General features: G+C 42.2%; 2 protein-coding genes across 2 annotated transcripts; both read right to left on the bottom strand.

Moving 5' to 3' along the window:
- Window positions 1–2,069: 2,069 nt before the first annotated feature.
- LOC111974698 (TM2 domain-containing protein 3) lies at window positions 2,070–7,972 on the bottom strand. Its single transcript, XM_024002632.3, has 6 exons — window positions 7,830–7,972; window positions 7,378–7,473; window positions 7,095–7,255; window positions 6,795–6,969; window positions 5,452–5,527; window positions 2,070–3,564 (listed from the first exon to the last, which is right to left on the bottom strand). Exons 1-6 carry the CDS (start codon window positions 7,933–7,935, stop codon window positions 3,399–3,401), a joined length of 780 nt encoding a protein of 259 aa, XP_023858400.1. The 5' UTR covers window positions 7,936–7,972; the 3' UTR covers window positions 2,070–3,398.
- A 163-nt stretch (window positions 7,973–8,135) lies between these two features.
- On the bottom strand, window positions 8,136–21,482 carry LOC111974466 (threonine--tRNA ligase 1, cytoplasmic-like). Its single transcript, XM_070446849.1, is given in 17 exon segments — window positions 8,136–8,996; window positions 9,223–9,356; window positions 11,696–11,753; window positions 11,756–11,766; window positions 11,939–11,978; window positions 11,981–12,042; window positions 12,447–12,501; window positions 12,860–12,941; window positions 13,067–13,204; window positions 15,568–15,730; window positions 16,300–16,466; window positions 16,692–16,790; window positions 18,496–18,642; window positions 18,753–18,831; window positions 20,143–20,161; window positions 20,164–20,206; window positions 21,414–21,482. Coding segments are annotated over 17 exon segments (1,515 nt in total). The 3' UTR covers window positions 8,136–8,847.
- Window positions 21,483–21,687: the final 205 nt, after the last annotated feature.

The raw sequence follows: 21,687 nt of genomic DNA, 5'->3' as shown, positions 1-21,687 counted from the left end.
AACCTCATCCGGTCAGCCTGATGAACCAAACTACCCAATAATCCCTCCATGTAGCCTCACTCACATGTTTTTTCTMGTTTACTGAGTATATTATGTGCAATTATAATTCATATGCTTAACTGATTGAACAAACTATTTTTTTTGTACTCATTTGTGGTGTGGTTTTCATATAAGCCCTTTGGGTCTTCTAACCTTACCTGCACACCATTTTTACCAGTACTGTTTTGTCTTTCACTTTTCTTTTGTGTAAWTAAAAAAAATAAAAACAAAGCTACAGATCCTTGCGACATGGGGCCGTGCGTTATCATGCTGAAACATGAGGTGCGWCAATGGGCCTCAGGATCTCTTCATGGTATCTCTGTGCATTCAAATTGCCATAGATAAAATGCAATTGTGTTGTCCGGCCATACCATAACCACACCACCACCATGAGGCACTCTGTTCACAACGTTGACATCAGTAAACCGCTGGCCCACACGACACTATACACGTAGTCTGCAGTTGAGGCCTATTGGACGTACTTCCAAATTCTCTAAAATGACATTGGAGATGGCTTATGGTAGGGAAATTAACATTAAATTATCTGGCAACAGCTCTCGTGGATATTCCTGCAGTCAGCATGTCAATTGCACACTKCTTCAAAAGTTGAAACATCTGTTGTGTTGTGTGACAAAACTTCACATTTTAGAGTGGCCTTTTACTGTCGCCTGCACAAGGCGCACCTGTGTAATGATCATGCTGTTTAAGTAGCTTCTTGATATGCCACACCTGTCAGGTGGATTAATTATCTTAGTAAAGGAGAAATGCTCACTAACAAGGATGTAAACAAATTTGTGCACAAAATTTGAGAAATAAGCTTTTTGTGCTTATGGAACATTTCTGCGATCTTTTATTTCAGCTCTTGAAACATGGGACCAACACTTTACATGTTGCATTTATATTTTTGTTCAGTGTATTGTATAACATCCTCAGAACCAGTAGCCTACTGCTGTTGCTGAGAGATCCAGTGAAATGATGCCAAACTAATTGTTTCTTGCATAAGACAGGAATGAATGAATGGTCTTTTGTCTTCATCACTCACGATTAGCAATTCTAAACTAATCATAGGGGATTTCACCACAATGGAAGTTGTGTTCTGATTCACTTAGAATTGTTGACTCAATGGATTTGAACATGCAAATGATGGTCCTATTAAGAGAACTCACATGTGCTCATAGGAGTAATGATATTCACAATGTTTCCATAAATGTCAATTAACCTAGTAAGACTGCTTTCATTTAATTAAAGAATTACCCTGTTCTGTTCAGTACTAATTGTCTAGTATAGCATCGATGATTTGTATCATCGATTGGACAGAATAGTTTTATGTTTCTATCGGAAATGACTAGGTGATATGGTGGTTCTATTGCCGTTGTATTTTAAGATGCACGTCAGCCTCAACTGAGAAGTGTTTGGTTAATAATAACCCAAAATGAAAATTTCTTACAGGTTGTATTCATGCTCAGTGAGATATGTGGCATAATGAGGATGACTGGCATTTATTATTCTAACTGGGTAGCCTTGCCAGCCAAAATGTAGAGGTGGCGGTCAGTCGATTTGGCTCAAACATTAATGGGCCAAACACTTATATTCTGTTGGAGGTGGTACATAACAGTAAGCGATGTGGAAGTGAGGAACTGGGGATGGGGAGCGTTTACAGAAATGTACTGCAGATTAGCCAATGAGAAGCGCTAACACATGCTAGCAATGCTAGGACCAATTGTATGTTATATGTATTCACATAACCATTAGTCAGTAAGATGTTGGTTTACGGTAGTGAGCTTATCTTTCTGTAGGCCTGTATTTCTGTATCCAACGGCACTGCCTCAAAGATGTGGCACAGTATCGTTACAATGAGGCAGGGCATTTTACTGTGTTAAAAAGCACAGGCATCTGTGAAAGAATGTAGAGGTGAAGTCTAGGTCAATCATCATGGAAATAACAGACCAGATGATTTTGTTTATTCAAGTATGCTTATAATACTAGACAATACTAACAGCAGGCTGAAGACAATAAGGCACAAAGTTCAATAACATTTCACACGTTTAATATTTACAATTTTCTCAAACATCTGTCATTACAGTGTTCCAAAAAAACAAAAAATCCTACCTCCAGAACATGAACACATTTTCACCAGAAGTATAGGTTACCCGTTTGTGCAGCACACATACTCAAGCTCTGGATATGGGAGCCTACATATCGTAACCATTCGGGCTGGGTGATTAGCGATGAACAATATCATGAAAGTTATATGAAGAAAAAAACCTGTTGTACAAGTTCTTTGAAAACTAGTACTAAAACCAGTTAGTGACCTAGTTTAAGCCTGCACAGCTTTACGAGAACAGATTGTGTGTTTTGGGCATGCAGAGCTGTAGTGCAATGCCATGTAATGCTGAAATATGTATATTGGTGCACATCACAGAAGGTTGGTGGCGCCTCAATTGGGGAGGACGGGCTCATGGTAATGGGTGGAGCGGAATAGTATCAAATACATCAAACACATTTGTTTAATGCCATTACATTCACTCCGTTCCAGCCATTAATATGAGCCGTCCTTCCCTCAACAGCCTCCTGTGGTGCACATCCACAATGCAATAAATATAAATACACAATATAAGCCCCAGCCATAATAACCATGTCATTTCCCCAAATCTGTATCCCAACCACATTTTCAACCAAGCAATCTAACATTCATGTTGCACTGTTACACTCCAGAGAAAATAACCGTTCAAGTATTCTTTTGCTGGTTGGTTTGCAGAGAGAACACTGAAAGGTTGATCTGCTATCCACTGATGCACATTACCATCCACCACACTTAGCAGGTGCCACATGCTTTTACAAAACCTGCAGGGAAGAAACACTGCTTTTCTTCCAAGCACTTTTTGTTTCTGTTATCGGTATTATGATAAGTCCATTTTGTGTTCCGTAGCCATGGTTACTGGTCTCCTATGCATGACCATGCAGTGAGTAAGGAGCACCATAGGTGGCCATTGTTACAATATCATTCCAAGCACCGCTTAACTGTGCCTACCTCCCATTCTCCAGTCAGTCCATATCAGCCTGACCAACTCTAATCACCATTAACCAAACAACTCCAAAACGATGCTCAGTGCAGCTTGTATTACAGTATATCAGTGAAGGATGCTTGGGCTTGATGATCTAGAGGCTGACCGTGAAGCTGGCAGATGGGACAAGAAGTCAGTCTTTGCAGACAGTGGGAGTTTGGGCAAGCAGATGGTGTGATAATGGGATGGCATCTCCATGGAGTGGATCTTCACAGTCAGGCAGTCTGAACTGAAATGGAGAGGGTATCAACCCTACAACCATCATGCCTGTGGAGTGGGCATCAATCACAGGTCTCAGATGTAGAGGGAGCCATCGGCTGGCCCCACATAACCCGCCCCAATCAGCAGCACATCAATCAGGGTCCAGATGCCCAGGCCACCGAAGCTGAACAGCTTGCCCAGACCCTCTCTCCACTGGCCTAGATAGAACCGGTCAGCCCCAAATCCACCTAGTGTAATGCTGCAGATAGAAACACAACAATAACACAACTGGGATTCTACTGGTAACAGTGAAGAGCACAGAAGACATGGACATCTAAGTGGGAAGGCGCACCATATTGAACGTCGGCCGTAAGCAGTAGACCACCTTCTTGGTGTTGACAAAGGATGGCAAGTCAACGTGTACAATCGTCGGGAAATTAAAAGAAAATGACGGCTGATGTTCTGTTGTCAGAGGCGGAAGGACGGACACTCGCTGCTTTTAACCTTCATCACGGCTTGTTTTGTCCTTAATAAGAGATTTGAGTGACTCTTGTGCTACCAAGTCACTCATTTACTTTACAAATGAGAGGATTTTCATGGATATTTTTCTCAAGAATAAAGAAGTTTTATAAAAAGATTCAAAGTATAAGAAACCCAAAGAAACTATTAGAAAGCTATAACACACTTAAGCTAGGTGGGGTGATCTTAAAGGGGGGGGGTGAACTCACCGATTTCCCCTGGGTTTGTGCTACTCGTTAAGAAAGAAAAAAAATTGTCTTGGCGGTGTGGTTCGATGTGAGTGTGTTATGTTAGCTATATTGTAACCTGGCCGCTATTGTTGTTTGTCCCTCTACAGTCACCGTAGCTAAAATATCCCAAACAGCCATTGTACTTTCAATAAGGTATTACGTGACGAATGGCGTAACAAAAGCGTAACGGAGCATTACAACAATAACGTGATTGGTCAAAAATCCCATGCTCTGTGCATTTCATCCTTTCTAGAGTATCTTTGATGACAGTTGTGTTTGTGAGGCTAAAGTTAGCGCACAAACGTTTGAGTTGGAAAAACCCCATTTATAATGAAAAAGTCTTATTCTTTCAACCCAAGACTGTCAATTATTGGTAGTTCTGCTGTCTGTAAAGAAATGGGCAGGGCTGTAGGTTGATTCTGCTGCTACGATTGGATAGCATGCACTGCAGCACACGTGCACCTGGGCTCTGGATGATTTGAGTATTGCAAGCCGTGCCAGACAGCAGTCCTGTGTGGGCAGAATTGAAATCTAAACCCAACCCAAGGAAAACACTGTTGTTCTTGATTTCGTYAATCTCACAAATCTCAGTTTTGTAAGATACTGACTTAAAATGCTATTTACACTTTGTAGTCAGTTTGGGCACCAAAATAAATGTTTCTGTGATGCCACATAGGCCGTTTTCAACCAGATAAGCCATTTTTTTGTCTCAGCCTTCCTTTAAAACCTCTACGGGATCGGTGTCCCCCCCACGTGACGGTTGAGCTAACGTAGGCTAATGCGATTAGCATGCGGTTGTAAGTAACAAAAAAATTCCCAGGACATAGACATATCTGATAGGGGCAAGCTTACATTCTTGTTAATCTAACTGCACTGTCCAATTCACTGTAATAGCTACTGTAAAATAATACCATGCTATTGTTTGAGGAGAGTGCACAATTATTAACTTGAAAATGTATTAATAAAACAATTAGGCACATTTGGGCAGTCTTGATACAATATTTTGAACAGATATGCAATGGTTCATTGGATCAGTCTAAAACTCTGCACATACACTGCTGCCATCTAGTGGCAAAATCTGTGCCTGGGCTGGAATAATACATTATGGCCTTTCCCTTGCATTTCAAAGCTGGTAAAAAACATTTTTTTAAACGCATATTTTTTTCTTTGTATTATCTTTAACCAGATCAAATGTGTTATATTCTCCTACATTCATTTCACATTTCCACAAACTTCAAAGTATTTAGTTTCAAATGGTATCAGGAATATACACATCTCCTTGTTTCAGGTCCTGAGCTACAGGCAGTTAGATTTGGGTATGTCATTTTAGGCAGAAATTGAAAAAAGGGGTCAGATCCTTAAGAGGTTTTGACAGTGTGCTTGTGCAGAAGTCTTACCTGAGTGCCAGTGCTGTAGACCACTTGTACCCTCCTGTCCAGTTGCAGTACAAACGTTTATGAAATACTCTTTTACCTGAGAACAAAAGACAGGCATTATACACTCCCCTCCATACGCATTTGGGAAGTATACACGCCCCTCCATACGCATTTGGGAAGTATACACTCCCCTCCATACGCATTTGGGAAGTATACACTCCCCTCCATACGCATTTGGGAAGTATACACGCCCCTCCATACGCATTTGGGAAGTATACACGCCCCTCCATACGCATTTGGGAAGTATACACGCCCCTCCATACGCATTTGGGCAGTATACACTCCCCTCCATACGCATTTGGGCAGTATACACTCCCCTCCATACGCATTTGAACAGTGAAGCATTTGGCTCTATACTCCAGCATTTTAGATTTGAGATAGAATGTTTTATTTGAGGGTATTTTCATACATATTGGTCTTAAAGCACTTCCTGTAACTAGTCCCCCCATTTGAAGAAGTCATAAGTATTTGGACAAACTAACTAGTGTAGCCAAAAGTTTAGAATTTGGTTCCATATTCCTTGCACGCCAAAACTACATCAAGCTTGTGACTCTATAAACTTGTTGGATGCGTTTGCGGTTTGTTTTGCCCAATAGGAACTGAATGGTGAATAATGTCTTGTGCCATTTGAGTCACTTTTATTATAAGTAAGAATAGAAGATGTTTCTGAACACTTCTACATTCATGTGGATGCTAACATGATTATAGATAATCTTGAATCAATTATGAATAATGATGAGTGAGAAGGTTAGAGGCACAAAAAGCATACCCCCCCCCCCCCCCCCCAAAAATACTATTCTCCCCAGATATTGGTAATGGTGAGAGTTTAGCATGTTTAGTTGTAGCCTCTGAATGCCATCTCACTCATTATTCATGATTCATTCATGGTTTTTCTTAATAATGGCATTATCAGGATTAATTGTGTTCAGAAGTATCTTATCTACTCAGAAAGAAAATCATCATCATTCACCATTCAGTTACTTTGACAAAATATAACCCAGAACACAACCAAAACAAACAGGGGTTTGTAGAGTCACAAGCTTGATGTAGTCATCGCGTGCAAGGAATATTGGACCAAATACTAAACATTTGACAAAATACTTATGACTTCTTCACATGGGTGGGACTACATACATAATGTGCTTTCATTTCTAAATGGTAAAATATATGTATGAAAAGACCCTTAAATAAAAGGTGACATACTTCTGGACTGTTGCCTCAAGAAACACGCATTCCAAAATGCTGGAGTATATATAATCACTGTCCAAATAATGAACCAGACACACTGTACAGTAAGTGTATACCTAAGCAGTGTACGTGGTCCAGTACTTGGCAGGTGGCGTTGTAGCGTTTGCGAGGGCAGGCAACGGTCATACAGCTGGTTGAGTTGGAGCACCTGTACTGAGACAGGTCCAGCTGCCAGCAGAACTGGCACGTGATAGACAGGGAGAAGTTTGTCTGCTGCTTCCCRGACTCCACCTGCAAGCAGAGAAAAATAAACAGCATACTGAAGCATCAACAGCTAGTTACGTACTTTCTTTGTAAATGGAGCTCCTTGTTCTTTGTCAAGAACAATCTGTGTCCAACTGGCGAAATGAACTCACTGTGCAGTGGACTCCTCTCTTGGCCTTGCAAGAGAAAGACGCTGGTTTACCATAGCTACAGTTGTGATGATAGCTGCAGTTGAAGCAGTCAGCAGGCAGTCTGTTGCATTGACCCCCACTGGGGCATTTGGCAGCATAGCCATCTGAATTAGTTGGAGATGCTGCAAAACAATTCACAAGATATGTTGTCCCATGGACCTCATTCAGTAACAGCATACCAAGAGGCACTGTCAGTGTCAACATGATAAAAACATCCCATGGATGGAGGCTGGGGAGATTTTACCAGATGATGGAGAAGGAACCACTGGGCTGGTGATGACTGGCTGAGCATCTCGGCTGTAAGGGGGCTCCTGGCCCACGTGTGGGGAGCTCAGGTACCCTGGAAGACAGGAGTTGGCATATAAGGGGGAGGGTGCATCATGTAGTTAGCTGTTATAGCTAGCAAGCTAATAAACACAGCTTGCTGGAGCAATTGTACATTAGTTAGCTTGCCAGATAAAATACAGTAGGAACAGAATACAGTAAATTGGCTGTAGACCTGCAGACTACCATTGTGTGGATACTAGACATAAGCTATTGTTAACTAACMTTAGCTAGCTAATGTAACGCGTTATGCCAGCTAACCAATTTGCTAGCTAACTAGCATCGGGGGGAGAAAAAACATAAATCACAGATGAAGCCTAGCCCTGGTATATACAAATCCGCTTTAGCATATGTGATGTTACATAACCTTACCATTCACACATCGCAAACATAGATCCAAAAATAACAGTGTTATGATTCCATGGGCTTTTAGGCAGCGTCTTCTCTCAAATGGCCAAATCTGACTGACGGTAGCCATTGCGCTAACGTAAATCAACTTCAATCCCTTTCTTAGCCTTGTGACCCGCCCATTTAAAGGGGACGTATGAATTTACTTCTGACGTCAAGATTATTCAAGAGCAGAGACCTCAAGAGGGTCAAAGTAGTTTTGTCAGATGAAAAATGATCAAAGTTACTTGCATCTCCAATGAACAATAAGATAAAAGGGGAGGCAAAACATTGAAGCAATATTTTATTCCAAGATACAATTCAACAAGAGGACAGTGCTACTTCATGATTTTATTTAATATTTCCCAAAAGTGTTTTATTTGGCTTAACCTCAACACAATAAATAATATTCTCTTGACATCTTCCTTCATACACATTCTATCCTTCAGATTAGTGTAAAAATATGTTCTTGCATGGTCTTTCATACACTACTGCAGGGTTTCCCAAACTCGGTGCTGGGGCCCCCCATGGGTACACGTTTAGTTTTTTTCCTTAGCACTACACAGCTGATTCAAATAACCAACTTATCAAAAAGCTTTGATTATTTGAATCAGCTGTGTGGTGCTAGGGCAAAAAACTAATTGTTAAACCAGGGGGGGCTCTATGACCTAGTTTGAAGAAACCCTTCACTACTGTACCAAATACATTATCACCAATATTGTTTCCCACTTCCTGACACTATTCTTTCAAATTGATTAGAAAATCAAAGAAACATACATATTCAACTACTCCAAAAACAGAAAGGGTCTGTCAGTTGATTAGAAAATTATATTTTTTCACACATGTCAATACATTTAATCTACCCCTTTCCATGTCTATCCTTTCCACACAGACCTCTTGCATTCACATAAAATGTCCCTTTTGTTCTTCGATTGTGACAGAGAAAACTATCTGGCATAAAACATTTTGTCTTCTGGGAACCATGTGGTCACCCTATCTCTCCTCAGAACTCCTCCTCAGCATTCCGGCAGCGTGACTCTTTCAACAGGGTCAGGCGAGCCAGCACCTCAGAGACAGACAGCTCTCCATGAACCTTGTTGTCCCTCGTACGTACGTTCACGCTGTTAGTCAGCTTCTCTTTCTCACCGACCACTGCCAAGACACAAAGCACAAAGTAGCTCACAGTCCCCACACTGCCAAATCACAGCAAACACAGCTGCCCTAACACATTCACATTTTCAACAACATTTCTGTAGTGATGAGTACAATTATGTTTTTGGCGGCTGAGAAAATTCGATACTAGCAAACATTGTGATCGTAAAAGTCATGAATATATGAATGGAAAAAAAATCTAATCTACTATAGTAATCCTTCTTACCCAGGATGAAGTTGTACTGGGCTAACTGGGCGTTGCGGATCTTCTTGTTTAAGAGGCAACTGGAGTCGAGATCAGCGTCTGCCATGAATCCGGCCTCCACAAACTGTTTACACATCTGAAGGACAGAATAACCACTCAGTAAATACAAATTCATAAAAAATGACTGGAAGATGAACTGATAAAATGGAACTGCCAACAGACATAAGTTAATATCATGATGAACGGAATGATGAATGTGCAGCATCAGGAACAGGGCCATCTTAATTCAGGGGCTGAAGCCCCTCGGCCCAGGCCCATGGGGGGCCCAAGAGGAGGCAAATATATATATACTTTTTTACAAAAAACAAAAATACAATACATAATACACATGTAGTATATCAACAAAAAAAAAGATAATGCAACTGCCAACCACAATAGGACTCATCAGCCCGCTCTCAATGAGTGTTGACAGCCTGCTGCTGCCGCTCTGCTAATCATCAGATGGGGAAGGAGAGGAGGTAAGGGGTCCATGTGGGTAACTGGGGGACCCTGCCCTTATTGGGTAACTGCATAAATAAATAGATGTGACTGGTCTTTTTTTAAGCTATCTGTGACCCACAGATGGATATATGTATTCCCATTAATGTGAAATCCATAGATTAGGGCCTAATGAATTCACTTGATTGATTTCCTTACTTTATATGATCTGTAATTCAGTAAAATCTTTTAAATAGTTCAGTTTATATTTTTGTTCAGTGTACGTAATTTTTGTATCCAACCACAGGAACCGCTCTCAATGTTTAAAAATACACCACAGAGCATAATTTAGCCATAGAGGATCAACAGTTTAAAAAAATAACTGGATTTATTTTTATCACATGTACATACAGGTATCTGCCAAAATAAAGGAAACACAAACATAAAGTGTTTTAAAAGTGTGTTGGGCCACCACAATCTGACAGAACAGCTACAATGCGCCTTGGCATAGATTTAACAACTGGACCTAAACCATGCCAAGAAACTGCACCCCACACCATAACATATACTATTATGTATCTCTCTTTTACTCAAGTGTTTCCTTTATTTTGGCAGTTACCGGTATGCCTATAGTCAGGAAGGCATCAGCTTGGGCAGCATGAGCACCAAATATACAGCTTGTTGCGTTGTGGCCATTGACATACAATCCATAGAAGGGGTTTGTAACCTCTTACCCTGGCAATTTGACTGTTAAACTCATTGGTACAATAGCAATGGACGTCAGTCCTGACTAATGGGAACTGCCATCTATGGATTATATTTCTATGGTTGGTTGCAGTTGTCGGTTTGCCTTTTACAAATTTCTAAATACAATTGCGAGAAAAACGTACAGTTTGCCTACTGCTGAAAAGTGGAAACTAATCTGTCTGTAGAACCAATAGAAAGAAATTGTTCTCAACAACTCCTAATTTTTAGCAAACAGCACCACTGTTTTTAAAAGTAGCTTATCTTGAGAGAGCCGATGTGCTCGTCGTGGCAATAGCCTATCACCGTGAGTAGCTTATAGTTTAATCTTCATTAGTTGAGTCACTGTGCCACTGGACATTTTATTTAGTAGCCGACTGTAGCCTATTATACACTGCTCAAAAAATAAAGGGAACACTTAAACAACACAATGTAACTCCAAGTCAATCACACTTCTGTGAAATCAAACTGTCCACTTAGGAAGCAACACTGATTGACAATAAATTTCACATGCTGTTGTGCAAATGGAATAGACAAAAGGTGGAATTATAGCAATTAGCAAGACAACCCCAATAAAGGAGTGGTTCTGCAGGTGGTGATCACAGACCACTTCTCAGTTCCTATGCTTCCTGGCTGATGTTTTGGTCACTTTTGAATGCTGGTGGTGCTTTCACTCTAGTGGTAGCATGAGACGGAGTCTACAACCCACACAAGTGGCTCAGGTAGTGCAGCTCATCCAGGATGGCACATCAATGCGAGCTGTGGCAAGAAGGTTTGCTGTGTCTGTCAGCGTAGTGTCCAGAGCATGGAGGCGCTACCAGGAGACAGGCCAGTACATCAGGAGACGTGGAGGAGGCCGTAGGAGGGCACAACCCAGCAGCAGGACCGCTACCTCCGCCTTTGTGCAAGGAGGAGCACTGGCAGAGCCCTGCAAAATGACCTCCAGCAGGCCACAAATGTGCATGTGTCTGCTCAACGGTCAGAAACAGACTCCATGAGGGTGGTATGAGGGCCCGACGTCCACAGGTGGGGGTTGTGCTTACAGCCCATGCCACATGCAATGTTATTATGGCTTATTAATAAAGAGGCTTTTTCGTCAACAGTAAATTTACCGGCGCATTGAAAAAAAAATTTGCATCTTGCTAACAGATTTGGGTTTACGGAAAATGGTGGTGCCGGGAAGGGGAGGGCCTATGATTTCTTAATCCGGCCCTGATCATAAACGGTAGAAATATGAAAGGAGACAAGTTTCAGAAATAGAAGGCTAGGGTACCCTCTTGGATATTCTTCACAGGTAGGGTTGACAGGTACAAACATCACCTGACGTGGGACAGCCAGAGGGGCCTGGAGAAGAAACACAATATGGCTGGATAGTAGCAAATCAAAACACTAACACACACACACACACAGAAATTTAAGAGCAGAAAAAAAACATCTTTATAACATGAACGGATTCTCCGTCTGATGATTGCATCTTATGTAACACACAAATTAATTGGTCCTCTTTGCTACTCACCATTTCCCAGCGTAGTTCTCAGTGAGGATGGCTATCATCTCTCCACAGAGCCCAGAATGGCCCGGTGGATGATGACCGGCTTCGTTTGGTCATCCCCGTCCTTCCTGCATGTCACAGGATTCAACATCAATATCAGTCACAGCACCACTTCATGCTCAATTACAACTACGTATTTAACCATTATTTATTCTACCTTTAGCTCTATACACAACTGTATAATTATATTTCAAAAAGGTTAAAAAAAATATGTTTATTCTCGATGAGACTAACCTCATCGAGATAAAACTTCTTCTTTTTTTTACCTTTCTTGAATACATTTATACAGTTGTTTTATAGAGCTTCATAATGTTTTCTCTAATTATATGAAACGAAGGGTCCAAACCTCTTAAACTACCAATTATTTAAGGACTTATTAAGTCCCAGCTTGTGTCTAGTCACCACAGTAGATTCGGATGAGAGTGCATGACTGAAGGAGGGGATATGAAGCGTATCTGTGGGCTTCACTAACGAGGAGTACAGACTAGCATTAGTGATCCGACTACGTTTGATTAGTGACTGCATCACTATAAAGGTGAGGTGTCAAACGCGAGCGACGCGTGGAAGGTTGCAGGTTGAACAGCGCCCGGAGTAAGGGGAATGGTTGCGAGCACGTGTGATGCATACAGGCCCAATAGCATCTATGATAGCTGTAGAGTAGAGTCAATCTGAAATGGCAGCAACAAAATATTACAATGGTTTTCCTCCTGAGAGTTTTAGACCTTATTTAACTGAAGGGAAAATGCAATATCTTTTCAGGGAAATATCATGGCTATAACAAGTACAAACCTTTAATTAAATTGATTTCCTGAGAATTCTAGACCTTATTTAATTGAACGGGGGTGAAGAAAATATATGAAGGAAAATAATCAGCTGCTGTAATACAAACCTTGGGTCCATAGAAAGCACCGTCTCCGGGGTTTAGTTTCCATGGTTCCCCAAACTCATTCAGGCTGTTCTCCAGTTGCTTTTAAACAGAGGGAATCAATTAACATACATTTCAAAATACATCCTGGGTTATTCTTCCTTTAAATTATGTTTCTTTATGCGGCATTTCAGGAATATTTCATGGACACGCATGTTTAATTCTACCTTCTCAGCCTGGTTCCAGATAGCGATATCTCCTAGGTACTTCTCTGGACGGGTTGAAAGGTGCAGCTGGAAAGAGAAGCCAAAGACATCATAGACACAGCGGAGGAAGTCCAGACAGCCCTTCATCTCAGACTCAATCTGCAAGAGAGAGAAAGGGAATACAGAGGGTCATCTGAATGGCGATGAGGTTAAGTACCCAGCAGGGTTGGGGTCAATTCCATTTCATGAAGAAATTAGGAAAATTGAAACAGAAATGTCCATTTACTTCCTGATTTGAAGTTGACCCCAACCCTAGTACCTAGCTACTTTAATAAGATGTTCCTCTTCAATAGCCATAGCTGGTCTGGTCACCTACAGTTGAAGTCGGATGTTTACATACACTTAGGTTGGAGTCATTAAAACTCATTTTTCAACCACTCCACAAATTTCTTGTTGACAAACTACAGTTTTGGCAAGTTCGTTAGGACATCTACTTTTTGCATGACACGTAATTTTTCCAACTACTGTTACCAGACAGATTATTCACTGTATCACAATTCCAGTAGGTCAAAAGTTTACATACACTAAGTTGACTGTGCTTTTAAACAGCTTGGAAAATTCCAGAAGAWGTCATGGCTTTAGAAGCTTCTGTTAGGCTAATTGACATAATTTGAGTCAATTGGAGGTGTACCTGTGGATGTATTTTAAGGCCATCCCTTCAAACTCAGCGCCTCTTTGCTTAACATCATGTGAAAATCAGAAGAAATCAGCCAAGACCTCAGAAAAAAAATTGTAGACCTCCACAAGTCTGGTTCATCCTTGGGAGCAATTTCCAAATGCCTGAAGGTACCACGATCATCTGTACAAACAATAGTATGCAAGTATAAACACCATGGGACCACGCTGCCGCCATACTGCTCAGGAAGGAGACGCGTTCTGTCTCCTAGAGATGAACGTACTTTGGTGCGAAAAGTGCAAAATCAATCCCAGAACAACAGCAAAGGACCTTGTGATGACTCCTTGCTGTCCCCAGTCCATCTGGCCGTGCTGCTGCTCCAGTTTCAACTGTTCTGCCTGCAGCTATGGAACCCTGACCTGTTCACAGCGTGCTACCTGTCCCAGACCTGCTGTTTTCAACTCTCTAGAGACTGCAGGAGCGGTAGAGATACTCTTAATGATCGGCTATGAAAAGCCAACTGACATTTACTCCTGAGGTGCTGACTTGCTGCACCCCCGACAACTACTGTGATTATTATTATTTGACCATGCTGGTAATTTATGAACATTTGAACATCTTGACCATGTTCTGTTATAATCTCCACCCGGCACAGCCAGAAGAGGACTGGCCACCCCTCATAGCCTGGTTCCTCTCTAGGTTTCTTCCTAGGTTTTGGCCTTTCTAGGGAGTTTTTCCTAGCCACCCGTGCTTCTACACCTGCATTGCTTGCTGTTTGGGGTTTGGCTGGGTTTCTGTACAGCACTTTGAGATATCACTGATGTAAGAAGGCTATATAAATAAATTTGAAGACGCTGGAGAGAAACAGGTACAAAAGTGTCTATATTCACAATAAAACAAGTCCTATATCGACATAACCTGAAGGCGGCTCAGCAAGGAAGAAGCCACTGCTCCAAAACCGCCATAAAAAAAGCCAGACTAACGGTTTGCAACTGCACATGGGGACAAAAGATGGTACTTTTTGGAGAAATGTCCTCTGGTCTGATGAGACAAAAATTGAACTGTTTGGTCATAATGACCATCGTTATGTTTGGAGGAAAAGGGGGAGGCTTGCAAGCCGAAGAACACCATCCCAACCGTGAAGCACAGAGATGGCAGCATCATGTTGTGGGGGTGCTTTGCTGCAGGAGGGACTGGTGCACTTCACAAAAATAGATGGCATCGTGAGGGAGAAAAAATTATGTATATATATATATTATATTGAAGCAACATCTCAAGACATCAGTCAGGAAGTTAAAGCTTGATCGCAAATGGGTCTTCCAAATGGACAATGACCCCATGCATACTTCCAAAGTTGTGGCAAAATGGCTTAAGGACAGCAAAGTCAAGGTATTGAGTGGTCATCACAAAGCCCTGACCTCAATCCTATAGAAAAGTTGTGGGCAGAACTGAAAAAGCGTGTATGAGCAAGGAGGCCTACAAACCTGACTCGGTTACACCAGCTCTGTCAGGAGGAATGGGCCAACATTCTCCCAATTTATTGTGGGAAGCTTGTTGAAGGCTACCCGAAACATTTAACCCAAGTTAAACAATTTAAAGGCAATGCTGCCAAATACTAATTGAGTGTATGTAAACTTCTGACCACTGTTGTGATGAAAGAAATAAAAGCTGAAATTAATAATTCTCTCTACTATTATTCTGACATTTCACATTCTTAAAATAAAGTGGTGATCCTCACTGACCTAAGACAGGGAATTTTTACTAGAATTAAATGCCAGGAATTGTGAAAAACTGAGTTTAAATGTATTTGGCTTAGGTGTATGTAAACTTCCGACTTCAACTGTACCTGTTCCATGGTGCAGAAGATGTGAGCGTCATCCTGTTGGAAGCGGCGCACCCTCGTAAGGCCGGTCAGTGTCCCTGATAGCTCATTCCTATGGAGCACCCCGAAATCAGCCAGTCTCAGAGGCAGCTCCCTCCACGACCGAGGTCTGTGGCTGAACATCAGACTGAGGAAGAGAACGGGAGGATCCAGGAGAATGTGGACGGAAAAAGAGGGTGATGGATGAGAAGATATGCAGTTGAAGCAATGGGAGTAGTTAAGGTTACATAAATGCTTTGAAAGTACCTTCCTTATAAGCCATCATACCTTCATATTAACCAATAACATATAGGGAGGTCCAGTTTCCCAGACAAAGGTTAAGCCTAGTCTTGGAATAAAGTTATTTCAGTGGATATTCTCCATTGAGCATGGTTTTTAGTCTAGTAAGTAATCAAGTAGCCTTGCATCTCCTGTTTCTGCAGTGTGAGGCAGCTTGATGTAGAAGTACACCCCCTGTAGAGGACGCTAGTCTATTACAGGGCCTTATCTCCTAATGCTGAGTTCCAAGCAGACACATTGGGTCCAGACACATTGGGTCCCATTTTTACAGTTTTTGGTATAACTCGGCCGGGGATTAAACTCCCAACCTCAGGGAGGATGGACACTAACTACAAGGCCACGGAGTTGGTTTTTAGTCCAGGACCAGGCTTAAAACGTGTCAGGGAAATCGCCCCAATACCAAACCAATGTACCTACCAGTGTCCAGGACAGTTCATGGGCTTCAGTGCAAAGACGTCCTGCTCCACTGGGAAGGAGAACATGTTGTCGCTGTAGTGCTGCCAGTGGCCTGAAGTCTCCCACAGCTTACTGTTATAGATGTTAGGAGAGGCCACCTCCTGGAAACCTCTTCTACAGTATTCCTCCTGCAAAGTACATTCACCAGATCACAGCAAGACTGAGTGGTACTTAACTTCAGCATCCTTTCGGTTACTATGGTTATAAAGCACCAAAGTAGTCCATGAACATGCTGTAATTGTGAATTCTACAGGTGGGTATTGTTGTATATTGGCAGAAGATGGACAGATTGCTTCTCTGCCTTTTGGCTGTGATCAGGTGTAGGTGGTTGAGGCTGGTTGGTCGCGTCTTACCCTGATGAAGTCAGTGAGTGTGTTGTACAGGTAGGCTCCACGCGGGAGGAAGAAGCAGCTGCCAGGGCTCAGGTCATGGAAAAAAAACAGTTCCTGTTCCTGTTGTACAGTAGAGACAAACAGAGAGGAAGCTTAAAGACTTCACAGATTGACAGTTACAGATAGTGAGGCAGCTCATCCTCTCTGTGGGGAAGAAGTTAAATCAAACGACAGCAAATCTGTCCATGAATGACACCCACAGACATGTCCTCTACTTCTAAACCTTCAACTTCTAAATGAAAAGGATCACACCATCATAGGAGTAACATGTTTAAAAATTACTTTAGACTTTGTCCCCCTGGATAACAACAATGAAAATAAAAGCAGCAGTGAGCATGGTTTAATATAGAGATCAGTGTTGTGTTGTAATCAGTTGTGGCTGGGCCGTGGGGTTGCTGCCATCTGTGTCTCCTGCAGGGAGGATAGATCCAGCCTGCCTGAGGACCAGCTGGAGCTCACATAGTATGACTCACTGATACATCATGCAGTTAGACACACAGCACCCCCCACAGGAACAACCAAGCAACAACAGTAAGCATGCAGTGCGTAAAGTGTCCGCATACTTCCTAGTCGAAAGTTCCGAAGAGTTTGTGCATATATTATGAAGACATTATGATGTTTTTTTCGTTTTGGACTTTGGTAAGGGTTTTTTCGGCTGTTTGGGCACAACATTTTTTTGAGACCAGCCGAACTTCGGAAGCCGAAGTATGTGCCCCTTCGTCCATGAGTGGTCAACTTTAGGGATACGTCAATAAATTCTTTGTCATTCAACCAGAGACYACTCGTTTTCATGCACATTTTTGCATTGCAATTGCAATGTCTGTACTGTGAGACGCCTAACAACGTCGCCTATGGGCACAAACCCACTGCCGCTGGACCAGACAGGACTGGCAAAAAGTGCTCTTCACTGACGAGTCGCGGTTTTGTCTCACCAGGGGTGATGGTCGGATTCGCGTTAATCGTCGAAGAAATGAGCGTTACACCGAGGCCTGTACTCTGGAGCGGGATTGATTTGGAGGTGGAGGGTCCGTCATGGTCTGGGGCGGTGTGGTCTGGGACATATTATTCCATTTCTGTTAGTCACATGTCTGTGGGACTTGTTCAGTTTGTCTCAGTTGTTGAATCTTATGTTCATACAAATATTTACACATGTTAAGTTTGCTGAAAATAAACGCAGTTGACAGTGAGAGGACGTTTCTTTTTTTGCTGAGTTAATTTCCACTTTTTTCTCGTTTTCCAAGCGAAGGTCTAGCCACCAGGCGAACTGAAGCTTGCTGGCGCCTTTAGGTCGGTTTGTAAAATACAGAGTAAATTAGAGTGATTTGTCACTTTCAATGTTGGCAGTTCTGTAACTCACTTTGGATAAAAGTGAGTTAAAAAGATCCCCAAAAAGTATGTCTGTAATGAAGCCCTTTTGTGGGGGGGGGAAAAGGTTCACGCACTGGGCCTGGCTCCCCAGTGCGTGGACCTCTGCCCTCCCAGTCACACCCATGGCTGCGCCCCTGCCCAGTCATGTGAAATCCATAAATTAGGGCATAATTTATTTATTTATTTCAATTGACCGATTTCCTTATATGAAATGTAATTCAACAAAAACTTTGAAATTGTTACATGTTGCATTTCTATTTTTGTTCAGCATATATGAACATATATCATTATATTAATTGAGGGTCTCTTTCAATGGCTGTGTTAAGAAACCAAAACCAACTAAATAGTCTTCCTCAGTCAACTCCCAAAGTGACCCCCCCCCACAGTGAGGACTGACCTTTCCAATCTTCCGATGGTCTCTGTTCCTAGCCTCTTCCTGAAAGCGTTCCCACTCCTTCAGCATCTTGGAGTCTGGGAAGGAGATGCCGTAGATACGCTGCAGGGTCTCCATGTCCGAACGGCCCTCCCAGTACGTAGAAGAGTTCTGTCGATATTACAGGAAAGGAGTGGAGCGGAGAGCAGATACTGTGACACTGTTTTTCAGCTTAAGAAATGATTGGATATTGTAGTCTGTGTGTGCGTCACGTCACATACCTTGTAGATCTTCAAGGCTTTAATCTTTCCTGTGTGTCTTACATGGGGCCCACGACACAGGTCTATCAGAGGCCCACATCTAAAACAGTAGAAAACTCATTTTAGCAGGGCATGGACCAGTGAGGGTCTTCAAATTCATTAAAAAATAGTTTACCATAATATATGAAAGCCTAATCCTTCACATTTGTGACCGATTTAGAATTTGATGTACATTCCAAAGATTTATGTGAATGATTCAAAACAAGAGGGTATAAAGAAGAATTATTGGAAAATTCCCTTAAGAGAGTAAGACAAGCTGAGTGGAATGCATTATTGCAACCACGTCAAAGGAATCCCTCTCCTCCCTCTTAACTTTTGTGTCCACCTTCAGTTCCATTTCAAGGTCGATCAAGGAAGTGGTTAATAGAGTTTGGCACATATTACACAGCGACCCCAGCTTTGGCAAAGCGTTTGAATTCCTCCCGAGGTCTTGCTATAAGAGACACTCAAATTTAAAGGGATTGTTTAGTATGGTCAGATTTGCCTAATAAAAAAAGAGTTGCATTTCATCATTCCGATGGCAGTTTCCTTGTCACAACTGTGCACTGTTATGCCATGATCAGAGGGAACTCTTATCCATCCCCATTCGAGTGGGAGGATAAAGGTTTGAGGTAGAATAACATGTAACACAAAATATGTTGTATATCTACTTAAGTGTGTTCCTGTAACTTTAATGTTGTGGGTAAGACCAAACATGAACCTAAGACAAGGATATGTGAGCATAAGAGCTCCATTCGAAACCATGATGGAAAAAMAATTACCTGTTGCCAGAAATTTCAACAGCCATAATCATGAACTAATAAGTGCATTACGTTATATAGGCATTGAATTGGTGAAAGCACCACGTATGGGAGGAGATAGGGGTCAATTACCTCTCCAATGAGAGACATATTGGATAGACCGCTTGACCACTCTATCCCCAGCACGCCTTAATGAGGAGTGGTCTTCTTGTTTTTTTTGTGGTAGGTTATAAATATGCCAAATATGTAGGTAATGACATCATGTATTTGTACTGTGTGTCTATAGATCTATATTTGATTGTCACGTTTCCCCCAAAGCTCCCTCTGCTGCGATCTCTTGATTGGGCCAATACTGGCTGAATTTATAATTATGCCCACCTGTGTGGTCTTGTTGGTGTGACATTGATTGCTATTGCCTTGCACGCTGAAGGGCTCATACCCCGAAACGTTTGTGCAGCGATAAGAAAATGTCAATTTTAAGTTTATTTTACTGGAGTGCAGTCCTATTTCTGTTCTTCAAATTCACCAACATGTTAAACCAGTCTTACTGAATATTTGCTGTACACCAAATAATATTCTGTGATTTACAACTAAACATCAAGAGCTGCTACCTGTAGACTGTTGTAGTGGGTTGGTGACTTTCTCATTCAGAATGCGACACTTGAATTTGTTGTACTGAAAATATGGATGCAAACAGATTGGGAAAAAAAATAAATACCAATTTCTGCTGATCTACTCAAACAACCCGAAGAGAGAACAAGGAATACATCTATAAAAAATTATATTATATATCCGACTACAATCTTTCACAAGAGGGTGTGAAGAAGATGCCAATGTAGTGTAGAGAATCCTCTCCATCTCACCCTGCCAACAATCCTTCAGTAGAGATTCCTGCTGACCTGCCAGCCTAACCGCGAAGGGTCTTTCTCCTTCACCACAGACTATGCCTGCACGCGGCCTCCAGGTACTTCAAACTCGTGTACTCACACCCTGGCCAGGACAGGGACACAGGAGTCAGAACAGAACCCCTTGCAGTAACACAACACCGCATAGGCTACCTCACTACACCAGCTCAGGTATTTCATTTGCTGCTCATTACTTAAATCATAAAAGGAGACTGGAAGCTTTTTTTTTCTTAACAATGATAGATGCTTACTGAGGTCCATCGAGGAACCATTGTCATAGTAGCAGCCGCATCTCAATGGGTGCTGGTTCCATATATCATCAGACAGCCATCCGCATAGAAATGCTTTCCATGGCGCGTCACCAAGGATGTGAGACCACGTGGAAGTGCAAATCATACACCTGAAACAGAGGGAAAGTTGCAAACATCTTCTTTTACTACCTCAAGAACAAAGACGTATAGAGATATAGAGAGAGTATAGAAGACCCAGAGGGGCACTATTATACTCACAGCCTGTGTGGATTCGGTCTGTGAGTGCACAAGGCGCATCATCTGTCCAAAGTGTCGCAGTTCTCCATTTAGAAAGCCAACTCCTATCGTCTACCAGGATCCCTATCAGGTCCCCGTTTCACCCGGGAAATCACGCATTGTCAGCCAAGCGCCTGACTAGAGAAAATAAGTATTGTACCACCATCCAACAATAGCTGACTCGATGTGCTGATACAAACAAATGGCAAAGACAGCAGGGGTGCAACTAATGCTCCCAGTAAACATCATGATCCTCCCTATAACCTGGTTCCAAAATTTGTCTTATGCGCCAACCTTCGTAATGAATATGTTTTGCCAGTACAATGGCCAATTAGGAGTTGACTGCACAGCTAAAAAAGATATGGGACAGGGATATTATGGTCCAAGATAAGCTCCAGATCCCTCACCTGATGCACAGGCCAGCTGGTAGGAGAGTGACCAGTGACCCACCGACCCTCCAGCTCCATCTGGCAGCACAGTGATGGGCTGCGTCTGCAGCTCTCCTGGCCAGCAGGGCATCGCTCTCCTTTTTCAGCTCCTCATACAGCGCATGCGCTCTGAGATGTACCAGGCCACGGTTTCAGCGGGGAAAGACTAACATGGTGATTTATAGGAACTTATGGAAAGAAACTGGGGGGAATTATTTGGGTATTGGTAAGGATATTGCACAACTTGAAGGAGCGCTTGCATGCATGCATGGACTTCTAGAATAGATGTATGGGAT

This window comes from Salvelinus sp. IW2-2015, linkage group LG15, assembly GCF_002910315.2.
Source record: "Salvelinus sp. IW2-2015 linkage group LG15, ASM291031v2, whole genome shotgun sequence".
NCBI lineage: Eukaryota > Metazoa > Chordata > Actinopteri > Salmoniformes > Salmonidae > Salvelinus > Salvelinus sp. IW2-2015.
This window is presented reverse-complemented; position numbering and strand designations above follow the sequence as displayed.